This window comes from Pseudophryne corroboree, chromosome 10, assembly GCF_028390025.1.
Source record: "Pseudophryne corroboree isolate aPseCor3 chromosome 10, aPseCor3.hap2, whole genome shotgun sequence".
Lineage (NCBI taxonomy): Eukaryota > Metazoa > Chordata > Amphibia > Anura > Myobatrachidae > Pseudophryne > Pseudophryne corroboree.
The window spans coordinates 78740707-78762420 of NC_086453.1; the positions used below are offsets into that span (position 1 = coordinate 78740707).

Here is a 21714-nt window from a genome sequence, read left to right on the forward strand (position 1 = left end):
ACAGTAAAGTAATTTAAACTAAATTTTGGAAACTGAAATCAATTTGTGCTATTATCGCGTGGCTATACTATACCGCCCCCCACTAAAACAATGCTATTGTGCGATTTGAGTTTCGGTGGGCGTATCCGTACGCTCCGTTGCGTAATATACGCTCCGTGCGTCGACCCTTGCGTTGCGTACGCCCTGCCCTTGTAAGGACACGTGTACGCAGACCAAGTACGTCCACAGTAACACACTACACGTTTATCAATGTGAATGATCTTTAACAGAAATCATTCACTGACACCACACCAGACTTCCTTGTATTTTAGGCAAGCCGTGCGCGTGTATTACAAATTACTCCTTAACGTATTAATATTAACTTTTAACTACCAATAGCAACAAATCTTTCTCAGCACGTTATCAATTGTGAAATGGCAAACAGGAAGGTGATATGTGAAAATACACAAATGAAAAGAGATACAGATGTGTGTGTGCGTGCGTGTGTACGCAAAACAGAAATAAACAGCTTTTTTTTTTTTTAAGACAATAACGTACTGTTCCTACCTTCCGGTTACGGATTCCTTCAGCACTCCTTACTAAGCGAAGCAGACGCTTATCTGGTCAGCACTACGAGGAATATTACCTCCCGCCCTTTGCTGACCGATAATGTCTGCTGAAATTACCTAGTGCAGATATGTGAAGAGCGGGCGAGTCCCCAATTGACAAAGCCTAATATATATCCTATATTAAACACGCTAAAAAGGTTAAGAGACTCAGTACGCTATTGGCGTATGGAATACCGTAAGAGTACGCACGTAGCGTAACAAACGCTTAGCCGTGGACGAGACGCACGAGCGGCACATTCGCTCACGGCTTAAAACGTAAAGGCAAGCACGCTATAGGCTGCCGACTAACGTAATGATACGCTATCAGCGTAGCGGACGTTCGAGACCACGAGGAGATCACGAGCGGCGCTGACGCTCACAGAGTTAAACCTTTGTAACAATATCATAAATAATGTACTTATACTGTAAACCTTTGTGCAGTGATAAGGTGTAAATGCAACACAGTGTAACCTTGTTAGTTTAAAAGCTGTATGAGCGACTCTTACGCTCTGAGAACCCTTTAGCAATATAATAAACACTCAAATACCGGTCTAAGGGTCTAACACCTTTTAAGGGAGAGAATGAACGTTCAATCGCAAAAGAATACACAATACAAGTTATACACTACCAAACTAACATAAAATACCTAACCGAGTTACTACACGTTAAAATACAACAAAGACACAATTACATTTTAGGGGGAAGGAGAGAGAGAATGGCTTACAACAAAATAGGAGATAAATATGGTTGCAGAAAACTTACGCACAAGGGGAACAATCGCAAGCGCCTTTCTGGATATCCAGCTCCCGATTATCAGTGATGAGAACCGTTGAGAAGAGTAGAGAGCTGGCCCAGATCGGCTTGTCTTTTTATACACTACACACAATACAGTACAATGGTCCCTACATTCTTATTGTTCATTGGACACAGGAATTCGTCTTCGCATTATAACAAAAGGTCATAGGTTGGTTCATACAGGTGGGCTGTGACTATTTCAAACTGCTCAGGTGGGAGGGAAACTGGGTTTCCCGCCGCATGGGTAATAAAGTGCAAATATAGTAAATGTCCATAAACTTCTTATGTCCATAACTATACGCACGAGCGAGTAATCCGCTTCAAACCAACACCGGAATATTGCTAATTATATTCTCTTCCGATGGATACTAAACACCACTGTGTAACCCCTGTCTGACCCTTCGTATCAAACAAAGAGGAATCTCTTTGTCCCCGAACATGCTATATTAACTAAACTTTCAGATTCTATCAAAGGGACCATAATCTACAAAATACATTATATGACTAAAATATGTTACGATTGAGTCGCCCGCTAGACGAACACAAACTCTACCGTAAATGCGCATATCGCACGCCTGCGAGTGCACGCGACCGCGAGTATACGCACGCACGGGAGGGCTCATGTACGTGCAGCGGGCACACGCATGAGGTGCATATATGGCAATGTGCAGCGTGATATTTTTCTGACTTTGACAAGAGTCAGAGGCGGAACTAGCGGTGGTGCTAGGGAGCACCAGCCAAAATCTTGCCTAGGGCACCATATTGGTTAGGGCCGGCTCTGCGGACGCAGAACGGGTTCTCAGTTACACGGATGCAGAGGCCTCAGCCATCTTGTTTAAAGAAGATTTTCTTACCCATCAAGACAACATCTCGGCTGATGAGGTATACCATCATCTACTACGTCTAAAGAAAAAGGAAACGGATTACTTGCTACACGGCACGTCATTATCTGATTATTATCGTGCCAAGAAGATCCCACGTGGGTTTCGAGTTAAAAATATCCCGACCATTGGTCGTAGCAATATGGACTTTTCATAAAATGGACATCCATACTTAATAAGTGTAGCATGGATCTTATGCTCCTCGTTATTGAGGAATCCGGGAAGGAACTTGCTAGATACCGCTCCAACATCACTACATATGAAGCGATTAACAAAACATTATTAGAAGACGTCTCACATGCAGCTAAATGGGAGAAGCTAAAGGCCCAAGTTAACAACTACAAACGTGATCTGATACAATATAAGAAAAGCAAATTATCAGTGGTATTGGCTGACTATGAAGAACACAAGGTCTACCGCTGGCTACATGGTTCTGAAGTCACCTATTCGAGGTTCACTAACAAACGGCAAACATGGAGAAATAAACAGTATAAGAATCCAAAGAGACAGGATTCAGATAACAGCGATAGCGATTTTTTTAGTCCAGGATTCGGACGATGCACGATCGCCCAACAGACTCACTCCAAGAGCAGTGAACAAACCATCCGTCGACACCGCTCCTTCTACCAGCGTACACGAAGGGGGCAACAGAACCAGAGGCTCTACAAAACCTCCTGCCGGCAACAAGACCAAAAAGAAAACTTAAATTAATATTCAATCTATCCTCACGATCCTTGTCTGTAGATGAAACAAGATTGTTAAATAAAGGACTGTCCATCATCCCTACAAACAAACACGATGCATTTAAATGGCGCACTGAACAATGGCCCGCATTCCGAGTTGTTCGCTCGCAAGCTGCTTTTAGCAGCATTGCACACGCTAAGCCGCCGCCTACTGGGAGTGAATCTTAGCTTCTTAAAATTGCGAACGAAAGATTCGCATTATTGCGAAAATACATCTCTGTGCAATTTCTGAGTAGCTCGAGACTTACTCGGCATCTGCGATCAGTTTAGAGCTTGTCGTTCCTGGTTTGACGTCACAAACACACCCAGCGTTCGCCCAGACACTCCTCCGTTTCTCCAGCCACTCCCGCGTTTTTCCCAGAAACGGTAGCGTTTTTTCACACACACCCATAAAACGGCCTGTTTCCGCCCAGAAACACCCACTTCCTGTCAATCACATTACGATCACCAGAACGAAGAAAAAACCGTGAGTAAAATTCCTAACTGCATAGCAAATTTACTTGGCGCAGTCGCAGTGCGGACATTGCGCATGCGCACTAAGCGGAAAATCGCTGCGATGCGAAAAAATTTACCGAGCGACCAACTCGGAATGACCTCCAATATCGCTTTGAAAGGTCCCTAAGACTGCGTGAATTCTTTCAACATCAACCTAGCACACCGCAGGGAGCTACATTCGCGAAACCTACTTCTACGTTTGACCCACAAAGCACAAACGCATCGATCAAGTCTTTTTCAAGATTGTTAGATTGCGCTGTTGATAAATATGAGAAGGCTAAACCCAAGATCTTTTTCAATCTCACATATGGGGAACAAATAGCTTTAAAATCATTATCTCAGGATTCTTCAATCATTGTCCGTCCTGCGGACAAGGGTGGTGCAATTATTATCCAGGATAGGGCACAGTACATTAAAGATCTTGATGTACTCCTATCTGACAATACCACTTACAGAAAACTCCCCAGCAATCCTACGGTCCGCTACAAATCAGAAGTGGACAGAATTCTTTCTATAGCTCAGAATCAAGGAAAAATCGATGAGAAAAGTAGATTGGGATTAATGCAGAAATATCCCAAAGTGCCTGTGATCTATTCTCTACCGAAGATCCATAAGGACGTTGTTAGACCTCCCATTAGACCTATCATTTCAGCAAGAGATTCCTTATATTATCCGATTTCCAAATTCCTCGATTTGATGATACAGCCATTGGTGATCAAGCAACCGACACATTTACGGGACACTACAGACCTTTTAAATATTCTAAATACCATGGACACTTTGCCTGCCAATACCATTATGTGTACTATGGATGTTAAGAACCTATATTCAGTTATTCCACATACTGAGGGGCTGGCTATTATGAGAGCATTTTTGGAGTGCAATCAGTTTCAACTGATTGACATAAATCTATTTATCACTTTGTTGCAATTGACCCTTCAGCGCAATTATTTCATACATAACGGGAAATATTATGAACAAACAACGGGTTGTGCGATGGGGTCTTGCATCGCACCGTCGTTAGCCAACGTATACATGTTTGCCAAAGAACATGATCTGTTCTTCTCAGATGCTTCCATTAGTTCTAATATCTTATTGTACAAACGGTACATTGATGATCTGATTTTGTTTTGGACTGGCGACGAAGATAGCTTAAAACAACTCCTGTGCTCTATTAATTTGACAGAGTCACCAATCCGGTTCACCCACCATTACAGTAAAGATGTAATCCAGTATTTAGATGTTTCCATTTCCATCAAGGATTGCCACATACACACGGCTGTCTATCACAAACCGACAGGTCGGAACACACTCCTGGAACACTCTAGTTTTCATCCGCCAGCGCTGAAGACAGGACTGCCCAAGTCCCAGATGATTAGGGTGGCCCGTATCACAAGCAATCCGCGAGAGTTAGATCAAGCATTAACACAAGTGGTAGATAGATTTAGAGTCAGAGGATATCCATACAATAAACTTCTACAACAGAAAACAGAAGTTTTAAAAAAAACGCGGGCAATGCTTCTACAGCCCAAAAGGGATGATGTGACATTTGAGAAGATCCCACTAGTCACTGAGTTCACCACGGCAAGTTCAGTTATCCCCAGGGCCGTTAGTGCCTTGTGGTCGATTGTGAAAAGTGATCATATGTTGCCGTGTTTTCACAACAAATCAGTGATGCCTAGCTACAAGCGCGGACGTAACCTACGTGATCTTTTGGTTCATACAGATGTTTCTCCGAAAGTCAGAACATCTACCCGTAAAGGCTGCTACAAATGCCCCTCATGCACTACATGCAACTATCTTATTGCAGGTTCTTTTTTTCAACATCCAGTCACGGGCAAAAAGCATGCCATACATCATTTTGTTACTTGTAGTTCACAGTATGTCATTTATGTCATCATTTGTCCATGTGGACTACTGTATGTGGGACAGACTATTAGAACATTCAAAGAGCGTATGGCCCTTCATCGATCAGCCATCAAAGCTGCCATTGAAGGCAAGGACAATGACCAGCCAGTTGCCCGTCATTTTAAGTCATTTGGACATCCTCTCTCAAGTTTGAAGTACCAGATTGTGGACCATGTCCCCATATCCAATCGTGGCGGTGACAGACAAAAACTTTTGTCACAACGAGAAATGCGATGGATTACTTTATTGAACTCTGCAGCCCCTCAGAGACTGAATGAGAAATTGTCTTGGAGTGTCTTTCTTTAATGTTACCATATAAGCGAGCTTAGTGCACCCGATCTGTAGACACCAGCATATGTTTGGTGCACTTTTCAGCAGCCGTATACAGTTCCTGTGGTTTCTAACATCATGGTTGACCATTACACATTGCATGGCGTATAGCTGTTGATATTTATATACAGATTTATTAAAAAATGTTTTTGATAGGATCCCCTCTATACGACCGCTCAGCCGATTTTAAATTTTTATTCACTTACACTGATGGAAACTTTATTTTGTTTCCTCTTATTATTTTACTGCATCACTGCATCACTTTTTGTATTCTAGTATGCCTCTGCTCTACAGCGCAGCAACGGGATGCGCCGGGTGTTGTTGGTCTCCGGTAGCCTAGCAACGGTGACGTCATCTTTAACCGCCCGATGCCGTAGCCGCCGGCGACTCTCCCGCCCGCCGCAGCTGTCTGACTGCACTGACAAAGAGAGGGGTATTTAAGGTAAGAACTATGTATATTATGTTTGTTTTCACCATGTGTCCTTGACAAAAACACCCGCCGCGGTGTAGAAACGTTGGACTCGTCATGCTGTTTGTTTCATAAAACTTTTGTTTCACATAAAATCCGTGGAGTGCCGCCTGTTTCTGTGGAGAGGGGGCCTATGGACTGTGGCTTCCAACACTGCAAACACCCACACTGTATATATATATATATATATATATATATATATATTATATATGCTATACATGATACAAGTTGTATCATTTGAACTAGGGGAGTATCGGGTAGTTTGGAGATCTGTATATATATTTCACACATATATACATACATATGGATTGGATCAGATATGCCGACGGTCAGAATACCGACCATGGCATCCTGATGGGTGCAAGGTAAGTATACTTAACTTTCCCCAATTTTCCCCTATCCCTCCCCCCGCAGCCTAAACCAAACCTCCCTCCTCGCGGCTTACCTCTCTGGTGGCCCTGCAAACAGTCATAGTGGATTATGGCGGTTGGGGCTCTGAGAAGTATCGGGATTCCAGTGTCGGCATTTTGACTCACCAGGATGCTGACCTGATCATATATATATATATATATATATATATATATATATATAAACAGAAAGTTCAGCACTCACCAAAGCAAGCTCACTTATTTTCACAACATCAATAAATGATGGGGGTTTAGTTAGTGAATTGGCCAATGCACGGAAGCCCGCAAACCGCTCGCCAAGGTACCCCACCTTCATGCAGGTCCTACACTATCACAGAGTCTCAAAAATGAAAACCTAGTAACTGTATCACATATAATATAACTGCAAATATGCCTACTTGGTTTAATGTGTTCCTGCCAAATACTCCATGGCTTTTAAAGGTACACTAGTCACCTGACACTGGCTGCTAAATTACTAAAGAACAGCTGACCAGGTTTAAGAGATAAGTGGGCTTGCATAGGGGTGCATTAACAATGCTTGTGGCCACAGTTAATATGAGTGTGTGTGTATATATATATATATATATATATATACACACATATACAAATTTGCCTTGACAGGCAAGGTGTCTGACTCTCTTTGAACTGCTTCATCAAATAGAGCAATGTGAGACATGATTTTGTTACCGTTTGTTTGTCCATAATGAATTGAACATCTGTTAGATTGTAACCATGTTAATGAATGAACTTGCAGACATTTATATTTTTGTACGATTTCTTGTAACTTATTAAATCTGTATTAAGTATGGTCCAGTCTTATACGTGTGGTAGAAGGCATTCATTTGTATTGCACTGTGTTATTATTTGTTTATTGGTTCCCTAGGTTACCGGAGCGAGGACGGGAATTTGAGCGCGCTGCACACGGCTGTGAGCAATGACGTCATCTACTCCCGCCAACGCAACGGGCCGGAAGGGAGTCTGCACGAGGAGAGGGGGAGGTATAAAGGTACTGTATGTGTTTGTTAATGCTGTTTTGGTTCTGACGTAAGTTAAATATAACTGAAACGTTAACCTGACCTAAGAGCTTAGTCTCTTTATTTGGCGTTGCTGTTCAAGTCCCTACTGAGTGCCGCCTTTCTACCAATTCCTACATTTACGTCCAGCACGGGAAGGCACCGGGGCATTCATTGAGGATGTTCGAGTGCCGGGAACACACAGATAGATAAATATATAAAACCCAGAGCCTACCTTCAAATTGAAAGCATAACTTAAAAATAAATAAATACTGACTTACAAATTGGAGAGTGAGAGCCTGAAGCTTCCTCTCTATCTCCACCCTGCCAGCACAGCCACAAATCCACAGTACTCCACACGCTTCAAGGGAAGGGAACTTCCTTCTTCCCTGCAGCCTGTCTGCTCAGCCAGTCACTGAGCCGCAGGCTGCTGCTTGACATCCTATTGGGCGGCAGTCACTCAGCCGTCACTCAGTAAGCAACCCAGCCAGGTCTCCAGCGCCGGCGGCTGTGATGAGCATGACGGCTGGGCTACCAGTGGGGAGGGGAGCGCAGCGTAGCGAATCGGATTAGAGCTCCGATCTGGCGGTCGGCCCTTTCAGACAAGAGGGCCCAGAGTACTCTGCGATGAAAAAGCTTTTTTAACAAATTTATGTGATACTTAAAGATTTTTGGCTTCTGAACACGAAAATGACTCCTGATTTTGCATGTCACATCATGTTTTTCATGAGATTATCTTTGAAACCGCAGGTCCATAGGAGCAGAGAAACGCGTCAAGGACCACCTTGGTTGGGGTAATTGCAGTACGCAGACCTGAGGACAAAGATAATTAAAACCGTTTATCCTTTTACCACGGCTCATCTATACTGACTTCACAGTTAAAACACACTTAGGTCTCCAGCATCAATATATAGTTCCGGATACTATCAGTGGTAGGAACATTCTCCTTGCTGAGAAGAGCCCGCCTGGGGCTCGTTGCTGATCCTTGAATCATACAAACTTATATAAAGGATTTTGTTTACGGTGGTTGATTTTTAAGATGGCCAGCTGTGAAACACTTGATACACAGATTTTTTCTTCTTATCCTCAGCGGGACTGCACCCTATTAACCCAAAACAAACCATTGAGCTCTTTTAATTGTCTAATCGTTATTTAAATCAATATGGGTCATATGTTTATACTATTTTAAATGCATAATAAATGTGATATATTGAATCATACTATTGTATTATTGCGCTCTCTTTCTTCTATTTCTTTTATGATTTATTTCTGATAACTGCAGATTATCACAAGGGAGCTGCATATTGATTACTCTAAGTGTCATTTTACTTCATATATTAATTTTTATATTGAGATTTTTTGCGCCTGATTTTATACCTCAATAATATTGGGGTTATTATTATTTGATACCCCCTTTTGTAAACACCCATCCACCACACACACCACGTTCTACACTATCCAAACCCGCTAGCAGGCACTACTTAAATTACAAGAAAACAGCGGCGTGGAGACACCCGTCCACCTCACTGTACCCACCCCCTTTCAAATCCAAAACACACAAAATGTAATTTTGACATCCCCAACAACAACAACGCACATGCCAGTGCTACACCCGCCGCATCCTCACAAGCCCATCCCCCTTCCAAGCTAGCCCCATACCTTGCACCCACCTTCCACATATACACAACCCATCCACCACCCCCTGCTCTTCAACACACCCTTCCCCATCCGCTTACCCCACTCCCCCCACCCTCCCCTCCAAACATCACACCCCCAATACCCTCCACCATCCACCCACCCCATGTGGACCCCCCACACCCATGGCACCTTTCACTCCCCTCCACCATCCCCCTGGTCCCCGCATTCACCACTCCCCCAAGCACAACACCTCCAGTCCCCTCCGACATTTCTCAACCCCAAGGCCACGGCATATACACTCACTGGGCCCCATCCACGCTCTTGACCCTGCACGGTCATAGAGCAGTAACAACATCTTGGGGACCCCCAATCCAAACAACTTACTTCTCGTAAACACCTCTCCACCAACCACACTACCTTCACCACCCACCACAATCCTGCACCAACCCCCCTCAAACCTATCACATACAACCTCCACTCCTGAACTGAAACCACATGAACCACCCCCACCAGCAGCACCTAAGAACCCCCTCTGCCATAAGCAGCACCCCCTCTGAAGCCACTTTTCCACCACCCAATTCTCCCTCACACACACCACGTCCCTAGCCCCTCCACCATTTCCATCCCCCCCACAGTCGCCCCTCCACCACTCACGCCATGTACAGACCCCATTTGCAACATCACTTCTGGAACAACACCCCTATCCACAGCCCACTTTTGTAACCACCCATCCAACACCATCCATAATCGCTAGCAGTCCCTACCTAAATGAAACGAAAACAGCGCCACAGAGACACACCTCTACCTCTCTGCACCCACCCGCTTTCAAATCCAAACCACACATAATTGTAATTTGAGAATATATATGCCACCATATCACAATCTCCTATATAATAGCCCAGATCTGTGACTCTGTGCCTGTGTGTATAACGCTGGGCGGAGTCACAACGCTGGGAAGACTTAGTCAAATGAGTCACAGATCTGGGCAAATCTATAGGAGACTAGGAGCAAAAGCAGCTGCCACGGGCATGGCACAGGCAGGGGTGAGTGAGGGGGTACACGAACGCCGTACAGACAGACAGGTGCACCGACTCACCATGTGCTTGACCCCCCACATCAGTACGCTTAGTAGGGGCTCGCTGGCATGGAACAGCTTCACTCTCTGGCACACACAATGCTTCATAGCTGCAGTTTTGTGGGGCACCTGCCGCTGTGCAGATGCCGTACCTCCTCTGTCATCTCCAGCCACAGCAACCCCACCGCTAGCTGCAGTGCTGCCGCCCGCGGTGAGGTGCGCCCACCTCCTCACACATTAACCTGCGGCCAGCGCTACAGAGAAGTCCGCGCTGCATGCAGGCTCCACCCCTTACCTCCCTCCGGTCGTAACGTCTCCTTGGACTGGGAGATAACCAGTCACTCCCAGTCTCCCCTTACCACATTGCCGGCAGCAGCGAGGTCCGTGGTGTGTGACTGAGGAGTGGGGGGAGGGATGTGGGCGGGCGGAGGAAGCAGTACTCCAGCCTGAGAGAGTCAGCCCTGCCAAGTCTCCAGCAGCAGCAGCAACAGATCCCAACAGGTTCGAGTAGGACAGCAGCAGTGACTCCGGTAATACACATCTGTCTGTCACTGTCACCACTGTTTTATCCCTAATACCAATCTCTCCCATGCCCTGTGTTCTGTCATGTCCCTGTCACACCTGAGGTGGAGAGGGGGCAGAGACGCAGGTGGAGAGGGGGTAGACATACAAGTGGAGAGGGGGCAGAGACGCAGGTGGAGAGGGGGCAGAGACGCAGGTGGAGAGGGGGCAGAGACGCAGGTGGAGAGTGAGCAGAGACGCAGGTGGAGAGGGGGTAGACATACAGGGGGAGAGGGGGTAGACATACAGGTGGAGAGGGGGCAGAGACGCAGGTGGAGAGTGAGCAGAGATGCAGGTGGAGAGGGGGTAGACATAAAGGTGGAGAGGGGGCAGAGACGCAGGTGGAGAGGGGGTAGACATACAGGGGGAGAGGGGGCAGAGATGCAGGTGGAGAGGGAGCAAGGATACAGGTGGAGAGGGAGGCATAGATAATGGTGGAAAGGGGGCAGATGACAGGGTAGGAGCAAAAATTGTGTCAGGGGCGGAGTATGTTTACAGGAAGAGCTGTGACCCCTGTGATAACTGCTGTATTGTGAAATTCCTGTAACCAAGTAGTAGACCTCTGTCCTAAACAGTCCTCACCACCACCCCCCAGGCATCCCCACTGGACTCTACTCACCTACTGCTGATCTAGCTTCAAAAGTCCTGAACTTCTGACACTGACATCGTGCCTGCGGAGCTGCAAAACTTCCAACGGGTACAGGAGGCGGGGCTTTGTTTGGAAAGGTCCGGGAGGCAGGGCTTCTGATGGGTGCTGGAGACAGACTGTCTGACGGGTGCGGGAGGCGGAGCTTCTGACGGGTGCGGGAGGCGGAGCTTCTGACGGTTGCGGGAGGCGGGGCTTTGTTTTGTAGGGTCCAGGAGGCGGAGCTTCCGACGGGTGCTGGAGACTGACTGTTTGACGGGTGCGAGAGGCGGAGCTTCCGACGGGTGCAGGAGGCGGAGCTTCATACAGGTCCAGGAGATGGTGCGGCTGGCCAAGAATCTGACATAGGAGGAGGGACTTTTGTTGGCTGGCTGGGGTCAGGAAGGGGAGTGAGCTGGGCTGGTGGTGGCAGGAAAAACGTTTTCCTGTCAGCACTGGGAGGTAGTGCTGCAGGGGATCCTGTAGGCCTATTTTCAATGGGGGGCCTGGAGCTGCAGCTCCATCCGCCCCATTGATAATCAGGCTCTGGTTATGCCTACAACATACTCACCTATCCCACATCCAAACGGCGGTCGTGATGCCAGCGGCCATGTGACCAATGCCAGAATCCCAACACCACTCAGAATCCCGGCATCAGAACACCGACCGTCGGCATCACGAAGATAAGTATCGGGGTGACAGAGATCTGCTATAAATTGCGCATGAACAGTCCGCTACAGTAAAAATTGCAATGGACTTCTGTTCAACTCTGAATAACCCCCTCTGTGACTCCCTACGGACCATTATGATGTAGAGAAAAAACTTGTATCTAGTAAATTATTAAACACTTCCATGAGACAAAAGAAAGTGATAGTTTGTGTATCAGAGAGGGGGAGGTTAGTTAAACATTACAGCATGTCAAACCTAAGTCATCCTATTTATACAGTACACAACACAAGACTCAGGTATGACCTACTGGACACAGACAGCAGCCAGGATCATTAATATGCTGGGCTACAGATTGACAGGTAAAGAGGAACTTTGCTTTTTTACATTACAACAGACAACTGAAACTTTACATAATGTTATATGATGGTTGATTTCAGCGGCGGCTCCTACCTCGATGGAGGAGGGTGGCTGCCGCAAGTCATGATGCTGGGTCCCCCCTCCCTGGTACCCACCACCGGGTCCCTTGTTCCTGCCGCCACCTGGGTCCCGGCATCTGTACAATGTAGTTCACAGATGCCGGGACTGGCGCAGTAGTTGTGCCGGCACAGCACATGCGCCAACCCCTGGCTTCTATGGACTGCATTGGCTGCAGTCTGTAGAAGCAGGCTAGGGCTGCCCAAAAGGCAGAGAGTGGAGACTCATACATACATTCCACACCTTCACAATCCCAACAGTCGGCATGCTGACCAACAGGGACTATTCCCACTTGTAGGTGTCCACGACACCCATAGAGTGGGAATAGAACCTGTGGCGACCACAGGTTGCCACTGAGCCTGCAGCATGGCGAGCACAGCGAGCCGGCAAGGGGACTTGTTGCGCTCGCCCCCCACCGGCATTCTGTGTTGGACTGGGGCACGGAGGGCCCACCGGGGGCTGCAGTGGTAGAGGCCCATGCTTAGGAGTGTGGCCAGCTGCCACAGAGGCTTGGCTAACCATGGTATGGGCCCCATGATAAATATATATAGTAAATACTGCTAGTGCATGCATGATAATGTACCAGATTAATAACTGCAATGCACTGCAGAAAATATGTATAATGTGCAATTCAAGTCTGAATCCTGAACCCTAGGGGAGGAAGTGGGGCCCTGGGCTAAGAGTATTATGGGATTGTTGTGGGCATGCAACTAAAACTCACTGCAATTCAGAATTGTGTGTATAGCAGTGGTGCACGCAGGGGGGTTTCTGCATACACATTTTTTTCAAAGACCGAGACAGCTGTGTCACCATCTCAATACAAACTGTGACTACGATCGCTACCGCAATTGTGATCACAGCTGCTGCTGGAGGGAGCTCTAGTCGGAAGAGCTCTCTGCACGTGCTTAGCCACAGCAGCTACGCTTCCCACAATCTGCAGTGACCTGGCAAACTGTCTCCTCCTCTCAGCCAGGCCCCGGGTATGTGTGTGTGTGTATGTTTGTATGTATGTATGTATGTATGTATGTATGTATGTATGCATGTATATGTATATCTCTATATATCTCACTCTCTCACACTCTCTCTCTCTATATATATATATATACATGCAGGGGGAAATTTACTAAGCTCCCGATTTTGACCGAGATGCCGTTTTTTCATCAAAGTGTCATCTCGGTAATTTACTAAACACTAATCACGGCAGAGATGAGGGCATTCGTAATTTTTTGCAAGTCCAAGTAAAAAATTACGAATGAATACACCATCGGTCAAAACGCGGCTGTTTAAGTATGAATCTCGGTCATTTACTAAGAAGTGCAAAGCAAAAAACAAACAAACACTGCCGTGAAAAATTACAACTCGTAAAAAAGTGCTAAAAAAAACCAGACCTTTTTTTTTTATTCGTGATTGGATAGGCATGCACGGATCCATGAGATCCGTGCATGTATATCAGTGGGAAGGGGTGGGAAAGTGCTTATTTTTTCAAAAAAAATTGCGTGGGGTCCCCCCTCCTAAGCATAACCAGCCTCGGGCTCTTTGAGCCGATCCTGGTTGCAGAAATATTGGAAAAAAAATGACAGGGGTTCCCCCATATTTAAGCAACCAGCATCGGGCTCTGCGCCTGGTCCTGGTCCCAAAAATACGGGGGACAAAAAGAGTAGGGGTCCCCCGTATTTTTAAAACCAGCACCGGGCTCCACAAGCTGGACAGATAATGCCACAGCCGGGGGTCACTTTTATATAGTGCCCTGCGGCCGTGGCATCAAAAATCCAACTAGTCACTCCTGGCCGGGGTACCCTGGGGGAGTGGGGACCCCTTCAATCAAGGGGTCCCCCCCCCCCAGCCACCCAAGGGCCAGGGGTGAAGCCCGAGGCTGTCCCCCCCCCATCCAATGGGCTGCGGATGGGGAGGCTGATAGCCTTTGTTGTAAAAGAAAAGATATTGTTTTTAGTAGCAGTACTACAAGGCCCAGCAAGCCTCTCCCGCATGCTGGTACTTGGAGAACCACAAGTACCAGCATGCGACGGAAAAACGGGCCCGCTGGTACCTGTAGTACTACTACTAAAAAAATACCCAAAAAAAGACAAGACACACACACCGTGAAAGTATAATTTTATTACATACATACACACATACATACATACTTACCTTAAGTTCCCACGCAGGTCGGTCCTCTTCTCCAGTAGAATCCAAGGGGTACCTGTTGAAGAAATTATACTCACGAGATCCAGGGGTCCAGGCTCCTCGGGAAATCCAGGGGTAATCCACGTACTTGAAAAAAATAACAAAACGGTGTCCCGACCACGAACTGAAAGGGGACCCATGTTTGCACATGGGTCACCTTTCCACGAATGCCAGAAACCCACTTTGACTTCTGTCTAAGTGGGTTTCTTCAGCCAATCAGGGAGCGCCACGTTGTAGCACTCTCCTGATCATCTGTGTGCTCCTGTCCTCACTGACAGGCAGCACACGGCAGTGTTACAATGTAGCGCCTATGCGCTACATTGTAACCAATGATGGGAACTTTCTGCCCTGCGGTTGACCTAAAGTGACGTCACCGCTGAGCAAGAAAGTTCCCAGCATTGGTTACAATGGAGCGCATAGGCGCTACATTGTAACACTGCCGTGTGCTGCCTGTCAGTGAGGACAGGAGCACACAGCTGATCAGGAGAGTGCTACAACGTGGCACTCCCTGATTGGCTGAAGAAACCCACTTAGACATCAGTCAGAGTGGGTTTCTGGCAGTCGGGAAAAGGGGATCCATGTGCAAACATGGGTCCCCTTTTAGTGCGTGGCTCGAGTGTCCGTTTTGTTATTTTTTTCAAGTACGTGGATTACACCTGGATTCCCCGAGGACCCTGGACCCCTGGATCTCGTGAGTATAATTTCTTCAACAGGTACCCCTTGGATTCTACTGGAGAAGAGGACCGACCTGCGTGGGAACTTAAGGTAAGTATGTATGTATGTGTGTATGTATGTAATAAAATTATACTTTCACGGTGTGTGTGTCTTGTCTTTTTTTGGGTATTTTTTTAGTAGTAGTACTACAGGTACCAGCGGGCCCGTTTTTCCGTCGCATGCTGGTACTTGTGGTTCTCCAAGTACCAGCATGCGGGGGAGGCTTGCTGGGCCTTGTAGTACTGCTACTAAAAACAATATCTTTTCTTTTACAACAAAGGCTATCAGCCTCCCCATCCGCAGCCCATTGGATGGGGGGGGACAGCCTCAGGCTTCACCCCTGGCCCTTGGGTGGCTGGGGGGGGGGACCCCTTGATTGAAGGGGTCCCCACTCCCCCAGGGTACCCCGGCCAGGAGTGACTAGTTGGATTTTTGATGCCACGGCCGCAGGGCACTATATAAAAGTGACCCCCGGCTGTGGCATTATCTGTCCAGCTAGTGGAGCCCGGTGCTGGTTTTAAAAATACGGGGGACCCCTACTCTTTTTGTCCCCCGTATTTTTGGGACCAGGACCAGGCGCAGAGCCCGATGCTGGTTGCTTAAATATGGGGGAACCCCTGTCATTTTTTCCCCCATATTTCTGCAACCAGGATCGGCTCAAAGAGCCCGAGGCTGGTTATGCTTAGGAGGGGGGACCCCACGCAATTTTTTTTTTAAATTTTACAGTGTTTAATTAAAAAAAAAAAAAAAATAGAACCCCAGCACGGATCACACAGATCTGGCCGAGATTAATTGTAAAAAAGTCGGCAGTGTTTTGCTAATCACTGCCGTAAAAAACACAAAAAAAACACGAATGACATCGACATCGGAAGAAAAGAAAAACCCGAATACGACAGATTAGTAAATCCATCGTAACAAATTCAAAAAGTTGCAGTTTTACACTTTCGATGTCATTCGTGATTGAACTTTGACCTGAAACGGGAAAATACGAATCTTAGTAAATTTACCCCGCAGTATCTGTGTGGTGTGCAATGTGTGTGTGTGAGAGAGAGAGAAAGACATAGGGGTAAATTTACTAAGCTCCCGATTTTGACCGAGATGCCGTTTTTTCATCAAAGTGTCATCTCGGTAATTTACTAAACACTAATCACGGCAGAGATGAGGGCATTCGTAATTTTTTGCAAGTCCAAGTAAAAAATTACGAATGAATACACCATCGGTCAAAACGCGGCTGTTTAAGTATGAATCTCGGTCATTTACTAAGAAGTGCAAAGCAAAAAACAAACAAACACTGCCGTGAAAAATTACAACTCGTAAAAAAGTGCTAAAAAAAAACAGACCTTTTTTTTTTATTCGTGATTGGATAGGCATGCACGGATCCATGAGATCCGTGCATGTATATCAGTGGGAAGGGGTGGGAAAGTGCTTATTTTTTCAAAAAAAATTGCGTGGGGTCCCCCCTCCTAAGTATAACCAGCCTCGGGCTCTTTGAGCCGATCCTGGTTGCAGAAATATGGGAAAAAAAATGACAGGGGTTCCCCCATATTTAAGCAACCAGCATCGGGCTCTGCGCCTGGTCCTGGTCCCAAAAATACGGGGGACAAAAAGAGTAGGGGTCCCCCGTATTTTTAAAACCAGCACCGGGCTCCACTAGCTGGACAGATAATGCCACAGCCGGGGGTCACTTTTATATAGTGCCCTGCGGCCGTGGCATCAAAAATCCAACTAGTCACTCCTGGCCGGGGTACCCTGGGGGAGTGGGGACCCCTTCAATCAAGGGGTCCCCCCCCCCAGCCACCCAAGGGCCAGGGGTGAAGCCCGAGGCTGTCCCCCCCCATCCAATGGGCTGCGGATGGGGAGGCTGATAGCCTTTGTTGTAAAAGAAAATATATTGTTTTTAGTAGCAGTACTACAAGGCCCAGCAAGCCTCCCCCGCATGCTGGTACTTGGAGAACCACAAGTACCAGCATGCGACGGAAAAACGGGCCCGCTGGTACCTGTAGTACTACTACTAAAAAAATACCCAAAAAAAGACAAGACACACACACCGTGAAAGTATAATTTTATTACATACATACACACATACATACATACTTACCTTAAGTTCCCACGCAGGTCGGTCCTCTTCTCCAGTAGAATCCAAGGGGTACCTGTTGAAGAAATTATACTCACGAGATCCAGGGGTCCAGGCTCCTCTGGAAATCCAGGGGTAATCCACGTACTTGACAAAAAAAACAAAACGGTGTCCCGACCACGAACTGAAAGGGGACCCATGTTTGCACATGGGTCACCTTTCCACGAATGCCAGAAACCCACTTTGACTTCTGTCTAAGTGGGTTTCTTCAGCCAATCAGGGAGCGCCACGTTGTAGCACTCTCCTGATCAGCTGTGTGGTCCTGTCCTCACTGACAGGCAGCACACGGCAGTGTTACAATGTAGCGCCTATGCGCTACATTGTAACCAATGATGGGAACTTTCTGCCCTGCGGTTGACCTAAAGTGACGTCACCGCGTTGTAGCAGCCTCCTCCAGAGTCCCCAGTGACAACGGCTGGGTTCAGCCAAAAGGGGCGGAGCTACGTGTCGAGGAGGGGCGGGGCTACACAGGACCTCCGGGGGCGGATCTACACGGGACAAGAGCCAGACTGCTACAGATCCATCCTTCCTGCCACTGCCAGCCAGATCAATAAAGTTAATGGGAAAAGTGAGTGAGAGAAAGAAAGGGTGTGTGTGTGTGTGTGTGTGTGTGTGTGTGTGTGTGTGTGTGTGTGTGTGTGTGTGTGTGTGTGTGCGTATATTTGTGTGTGCGGGCAGTGGCGTCAGTCTGTTTTTAGGTTTGGGGGAGAGATCTTTAGCTCTCGCTATACCAACCCCTCCCGTGTTCTGTCACGTATAACCTCCCCGTGTTCTGTCACTGTCACCCCCCTGTGTTCTGTCACTGTGTCACACCCCCATGTTCTGTCACCGTCACCCCCCCGTGTTCTGTCACTGTGTCACACCCCCCGTGTTCTGTCACCGTGTCACCCCCACCGTGTTCTGTCACCGTGTCACACCCACCGTGTTCTGTCACTGTGTCACACCCCCCGTGGTCTGTCACCGTGTCACACACCCCGTGTTCTGTCACCGTGTCACCCCCCCCGTGTTCTGTCACCGTGTCACACCCCCGTGTTCTGTCACCGTGTCACCCCCGTGTTCTGTCACCGTGTCACCCCCCCCCGTGTTCTGTCACCGTGTCACCCCCACCGTGTTCTGTCACCATGTCACCCCCGTGTCCTGTCACGTATAACCCCCCCATGTTCTGTCACTGTCACCCCCCCGTGTTCTGTCACCGTGTCACCCCCTCCATGTTCTGTCACTGTCACCCCCCCGTGTTCTGTCACTGTGTCACACCCCCCATGTTCTGTCACTGTCACCCCCCCCGTGTTCTGTCACTGTGTCACACCCCCCGTGTTCTGTCGCCGTGTCACCCCCACCGTGTTCTGTCACCGTGCCACACCCAGTGTTCTGTCACTGTGTCACCCCCCCCGTGTTCTGTTACCGTGTCACACCCCCGTGTTCTGTCACCGTGTCACACCTGTGTTCTGTCACGTATAACCCCCCCATGTTCTGTCTCTGTCACCCCCCCGTGTTCTGTCACCGTGTCACCCCCCCCATGTTCTGTCACTGTCACCCCCCCCCCCCCGTGTTCTGTCACTGTGTCACACCCCCCGTTTTTTTCTTGCCAAATTTTATTGTTTAAGAATAACTCCACCATCTTGATGCAGTAATCCATGAGCACAACCCTAAAACTTTGAACCGATGCAAGGAAATATTCATATGTTATCACAAAAGAAACAAATCATTTTCATACGCATTTTCCCAAAGTACAGTTTGAAACCCACAAAATATGCATTCCTTCCCGTCTATGGGGTATATTTACTAAGGTCCCGATTTTGACCGAGATGGTGTTTTTTCTTCAAAGTGTCATCTCGGGAATTTACTAAACTCAAATCACGGCAGTGATGAGGGCATTCGTATTTTTTTGGAAGTCCTAGGAAAAGATTACGAATCAATACACCATCGGTCAAATACGCCTGGAATTTGGTAGAAATCGGTCATTTACTAAAAAGTGCAAATCACAAACACTGCCGACAATAGCCAAACACTGCCGTGATAAAATACAAATCGTGAAAAAGTGCTAAAAAAAAACAGACCTGCTTTTTTTTACCATGTTCGGATAGGCATGCACGGATCCATGAGATCCGTGCATGTTTTTCAGTGGGAAGGGGTGGGAAAGTGTTAATTTTTCCCAAAAAAAATGCGTGGGGTCCCCCCTCCTAAGCAAAACCAGCCTCGGGCTCTTTGAGCCGGCCCTGGTTGAAAAAATATGGGAAAAAAGTGACAGGGGTTCCCCCATATTTAAACAACCAGCACCGGGCTCTGCGCCTGGTCCTGGTTCCAAAAATACGGGGGACAAAATGCGTAGGGGTCCCCCGTATTTCTGAAACCAGCACCGGGCTCAACTAGCCAGATAAATAATGCCACAGCTGGGGGAAACTTTTATATTGGTCCCTGCGGCCCTGGCATTACATACTAGAGATGTGCACTTGAAATTTTTCGGGTTTTGTGTTTTGGTTTTGGGTTCGGTTCCGCGGCCGTGTTTTGGGTTCGACCGCGTTTTGGCAAAACCTCACCGAATTTTTTTTGTCGGATTCGGGTGTGTTTTGGATTCGGGTGTTTTTTTCAAAAAACACTAAAAAACAGCTTAAATCATAGAATTTGGGGGTCATTTTGATCCCAAAGTATTATTAAGCTCAAAAACCATAATTTCCACTCATTTTCAGTCTATTCTGAACACCTCACACCTCACAATATTATTTTTAGTCCTAAAATTTGCACCGAGGTCGCTGGATGACTAAGCTAAGCAACCCTAGTGGCCGACACAAACACCTGGCCCATCTAGGAGTGGCACTGCAGTGTCACGCAGGATGGCCCTTCCAAAAAACACTCCCCAAACAGCACATAACGCAAAGAAAAAAAGAGGCGCAATGAGGTAGCTGTGTGAGTAAGATAAGCGACCCTAGTGGCCGACACAAACACCTGGCCCATCTAGGAGTGGCACTGCAGTGTCACGCAGGATGGCCCTTCCAAAAAACACTCCCCAAACAGCACATGACGCAAAGAAAAAAAGAGGCGCAATGAGGTAGCTGTGTGAGTAAGATAAGCGACCCTAGTGGCCGACACAAACACCTGGCCCATCTAGGAGTGGCACTGCAGTGTCACGCAGGATGGCCCTTCCAAAAAACCCTCCCCAAACAGCACATGACGCAAAGAAAAAAAGAGGCGCAATGAGGTAGCTGTGTGAGTAAGATAAGCGACCCTAGTGGCCGACACAAACACCTGGCCCATCTAGGAGTGGCACTGCAGTGTCACGCAGGATGGCCCTTCCAAAAAACACTCCCCAAACAGCACATGACGCAAAGAAAAAAAGAGGCGCAATGAGGTAGCTGTGTGAGTAAGATAAGCGACCCTAGTGGCCGACACAAACACCTGGCCCATCTAGGAGTGGCACTGCAGTGTCACGCAGGATGGCCCTTCCAAAAAACACTCCCCAAACAGCACATGACGCAAAGAAAAAAAGAGGCGCAATGAGGTAGCTGTGTGAGTAAGATAAGCGACCCTAGTGGCCGACACAAACACCTGGCCCATCTAGGAGTGGCACTGCAGTGTCACGCAGGATGGCCCTTCCAAAAAACACTCCCCAAACAGCACATGACGCAAAGAAAAAAAGAGGCGCAATGAGGTAGCTGTGTGAGTAAGATAAGCGACCCTAGTGGCCGACACAAACACCTGGCCCATCTAGGAGTGGCACTGCAGTGTCACGCAGGATGGCCCTTCAAAAAAATACTCCCCAAACAGCACATGACGCAAAGAAAAATTAAAGAAAAAAGAGGTGCAAGATGGAATTGTCCTTGGGCCCTCCCACCCACCCTTATGTTGTATAAACAGGACATGCACACTTTAACCAACCCATCATTTCAGTGACAGGGTCTGACACACGACTGTGACTGAAATGACGGGTTGGTTTGGACCCCCACCAAAAAAGAAGCAATTAATCTCTCCTTGCACAAACTGGCTCTACAGAGGCAAGATGTCCACCTCATCATCA

The 21714-nt window shown here is 47.4% G+C and overlaps 1 protein-coding gene across 1 annotated transcript in view; it reads left to right on the plus strand.

Annotated features, from left to right (window-relative positions):
• The first annotated feature begins 7043 nt into the window (after positions 1–7043).
• LOC134965207 (carcinoembryonic antigen-related cell adhesion molecule 1-like) overlaps positions 7044–21714 on the plus strand; it is a 37636-nt gene continuing 22965 nt past the window's right edge. The window contains exons 1-2 of the mRNA XM_063941716.1: positions 7044–7056; positions 7499–7621. Of these exons, the coding sequence (XP_063797786.1) occupies positions 7044–7056; positions 7499–7621 (136 nt within the window). The remainder of the gene's footprint in view (positions 7057–7498; positions 7622–21714) is intronic.